The following is a 3,998-nucleotide window of genomic DNA, read 5'->3' as shown; positions in this document are numbered from 1 at the left end:
ATCCCTTTTGAAAATTAAAAAAAAAGAACAAATCACAAGTGTTTTCCATCATGAATGAAGACATGGGTTGTGCATTGATCTTTTAGTAGCTTATTCTTGATGACTTAGTTGCCAACACTAGCATGCATAGGCCTAGTAAGTAGTAACTACTAACTAGTAAGGGATGAGGAGCAATGCTCGCAAGCCACCGTGCCGAGGGTAACTGTAATTGGCAATGGTTGTGGGTGGCATTTTGCTGCTTGCGTCAAGGAGAAGGCTCAGAACCACTTTGCAGCATACTTAATCTTTTTTTCTTGAGGTTGAATGAATCTAATTTTAACCTCATTCTTATTGATTTATATTCAAATCGGGGAATTTATTATTACAGAATGTAATGTAAAAACATAAAAGTGAAACCCCTTCTTGCATTATTAGTTAATATCTGTCTCATTCTAAGCATAATTCGAACTCTGTTCCCTCGAGTTTCTTAATGTGGTTTTTCTGAATAGTAATTAACCAATCAAGTAATCAACCATGCTCTGATAACAAGGAGCACTTTTTTTCTCTTGAACTAATACTAATTGTTCATATGTTAGCCTATAACTTAGCCAAAGCTAAAAGGAATAAAGTCCGATCAATGCTTTATGGATAAAATTCAGCTCTGCTTTATGGATAAAATTCAGCTCTACACTAATATCTACCTGATCACATAAAGGTCGGATATGGCGACATGGGCCTAATTCTACTTGTCTAAATAAGTAACTAACTCCTTTAATCTCTCCTACTCATTTAAAAAGGAGATTTTAACAACCTGCTTAACTTAAAGGAGTAACAAGCCGCCTTAGAATGCTTTACCCTCTTATGAAGTTTCGAAAGATCGGAAATAAGAATCTTTTTTTCGGCCTCCAAATCTGACTTGTCCTCCCGCAGAGAAGTGACCTCAACACGAAGGTCGGCCAACTCTCTCTGGGTAGCACCAAGAGGAGTTTTCTCCAATTGCTTTACAAGGGCCAAACACACCCCTGCCGTTTGAATATCCCCTCGGGCCAGCATCTCTAGGTGTCTTTTGAGAGAGACATCATCTATGCTTATAGAACTATAAGAAAGGATATGTTTCTCACAAAAGGAGACAACATTGAAACCCTGACGGTAAGTACTACAACCTCAGAAGATAGAGTTTTTCGTTTCTAGGAACCCAAGTTGGTGAAGGAAGGCATTGGGGGAATAGTATGAGGTAGAGGCTTTGTGTTCAAAGGTGGATGAGGAGGAAGGACGATTCTGGCTGACTGAGAAGAGGACAAATCCGACTTAGAAGGAGAAGAGAGGTTGTCCGACTTACCAGCCTCTCTCAACTAGATAGCCCGAGCAGCAGTATTCTTCTTTGTCTGGCGCACTCTCTGTAAAGTGTCTGAATAGTTGATCATCCTTGCTACAAAAAAGTAAAACAAGGAAAGAGATTAAAGTTACAAAAGTCTAACAAATGTAAAAGAAGTATCTACAAAATAAAAAGCTAGCTACCTAGTTCGGTACGAACATAGCTCGACTTGCTTATCAAAAACTTCTTGGTGTCAAGATGAGGAGCTTGGCTCCAACACTCTTGAAACAAGGCTACTGCACACTCCTCTACCTCATCCAGATCCTCATGGTTGTATTTCATGACACTGGAAGCCTCTTCCCAGTACAAACAAAGAATGGGTTCATCTCTCTCATTGAAGAAAAATGTCGATCACCATTTACAGGTCAAACCTTAAAGAAATAGTTCTTAAAATCATGAAAAGATTCATAAAAAAATAGAAAACAAAATTTTGCCTTGAATAGCTCAAAAAGAAAGCTAGTGTTGTTTTTTAGAGCTGAAAGATTTGGTAAGCTGAAAAAGATAAAAGAAAATCTTGGAAGAAAGGAAATGATCAAGCTCCCAACTTATTAATTGATAAACCTTCATAAAGCCCTATGAGTTCAGGTGGAGCTGAGAAGGAGCCACTTTACAGATACGAAGAATCTCAGTTTTAAAATCAGTAAATAGAAGTGTTACCCCCAACCTAGTAAACAAATAATCATAGATGAAAAGAAAATGACTCTCCGAGTTGTTAAATTAGGGGAAACAAATTTTATCCTCAAGGTCAGGAGCTACTAGCTCATACTTCCTCTCGTCCTCTTGGGTCCTACAAACTCTATGCTGTAAATAAAACTTCTCTACATACTCGTTGTCAACTACAGGGATGATAGAAAGAACAGCAACATCTACACAGTTTAAGTCAAAAAGTACTTTAGACGACATACTGAGAACTACTGAACAAAACATAAAAGGTTATCCATATAAAACAACAAAATAAAGCTATGTCATTACAAAAACTCAGGAGCTACAAGTCGGAAATAACAACACAAGATTCAGATAAACTCAAAAGTTGAGGGGGCGACTACAAATCCAAAATCCTCCAGTAGCAGTCACAATAACGTTGAGAAAAGAAAATGACACCATTATTCAAAAAAAATGGCACCATTTCGGGGAAAAAACAAGCCAGAATTCAATATAACAAAACCTAGAAACCTACAAATTTTATAACTTTGAGCAGCAAAATTGGTCTCCCCAGAAAAAAAGTATCACTATAGAACAATCGCATTTACAAAAATACACTTTCACGAAGCCACCCGAAGACTATGTACAAAAAACCAAGAAGCATCATCCAGACATGGCGGTAACAGGGTTAAAAGGAAAACCAACCTGAAGATGAACAGAAAGCAAAGAAAACGCAAGCAGTAACAAAACAAACAGACGATCCCAAACATCTTAAGAGACACAAAGATTCAAAACAGAATTTCAGGATAGAGAAATCTTGAAGATTAATCGAGGAGCCAATGTAATTAGTGTACAATGTATACAATAGATGTATTTTTGAAATTAACATTAAATGATAATTAAATAAATTAATTACAAAATTATTTCCAATTTTAAATACAAAGCAAATAAGGATTTCAAACCTTTACGAATACCTCCAATCGGTCTCCCTCTTCCCTATCTCTCCCTCTCCATCCTCTCTCATCAGTGCCGCTGAAACCGCCGAGATCGCTGGTGTGAGAAGCGCTTCGCTGAAGATCAAGCTGTACCCTAACCCGAGCAAAGAGCTTCCGAAGAGTGAGACAAACTGGTACGCGACACAGTTCCTGAGGCCAGACTTGATGAATCCCTTAAGAAACCAACCTCCGTGTAAGAAGCCACTCTCCCTCTCTTTCTTCACTATCTCTTATGTTTATTTATTTCACTTTTTGAATTTTCAGTTTATTGTTCCTTGGAGCAAGTTGTGGTGAAAGAAGGATCATCATCATCAAGTACAAGTAGTAGTATCATAACAATGAAGAAGACACCCCAAAAGAAAAAGATAATAATAAATCCCAAGCGGCAGCAACAGCAACAGCAGCATGACAATTCTCATACATATCTTTGTATAATTCATCATTGTCAGCAGCAACAACTACTTTTCAAGAAACCAAGAATATGCAGCGGAAGTTTTATGTATGCACATGTTATTTTTATCTAAATGAGATGTTTATTCTTAATGTAAATGGGATACTTTAATGTATTTAATGGTCAATTTAAGATGGTCATTTTAGTAGGTATGCGGATGGTTATTTTAATTTTTATGTAGATAATTATTTTGACTGGGTTGGGTTTAGTTATATATAATTAAAATATGTTGGATGTTCAATTCATTAGGTATGCGGATGATTATTTTTATTCTTAAGTGGATGGATATTTTTACTAAGAGTAAGTGTCGTGTGACAAGCCAAGTAACAATGATGAAGTGAGATGATTATTGATGAAGGTGGTGGCCACCAGTTAAAAAAAAGAGGGTATTAGAGTGAAATATTTTGGTAAATTAGGATTTTAGATGATTATTTTTTGTAATAATTAATTGAATTTTTTAAAAATTTAAAATTTAAAATTGGGGAATTTAAAATTTAAAATTTGATGTAAAATAAATGAACGAAGTTTTTTGAATTTATGGTAATCTGTGGAGAAT

At 36.0% G+C, this 3,998-nt stretch overlaps 1 protein-coding gene across 1 annotated transcript; it reads left to right on the top strand.

Annotated features, from left to right (window-relative positions):
* On the top strand, positions 2,670–3,606 carry LOC110271957. The gene is made up of 3 exons (XM_021123677.1): positions 2,670–2,675; positions 2,941–3,184; positions 3,256–3,606. Exons 1-3 carry the CDS (start codon positions 2,670–2,672, stop codon positions 3,513–3,515), a joined length of 510 nt encoding a protein of 169 aa, XP_020979336.1. The 3' UTR covers positions 3,516–3,606.

The sequence above is a fragment of the Arachis ipaensis genome, chromosome B05 (assembly GCF_000816755.2).
Source record: "Arachis ipaensis cultivar K30076 chromosome B05, Araip1.1, whole genome shotgun sequence".
Taxonomy (NCBI): Eukaryota; Viridiplantae; Streptophyta; class Magnoliopsida; order Fabales; family Fabaceae; genus Arachis; species Arachis ipaensis.
The sequence above is the reverse complement of the archived record's forward strand: the minus strand, read 5'-3'. Positions and strand labels throughout refer to the sequence as shown.

Excerpts from the sequence above, each read along its gene's own strand:
- LOC110271957 (XM_021123677.1), top strand. Across the intron at positions 3,185-3,255 it reads CTTAAGAAACCAACCTCCGT|TTTATTGTTCCTTGGAGCAA; the intron begins GTAAGAAGCCAC and ends TTGAATTTTCAG.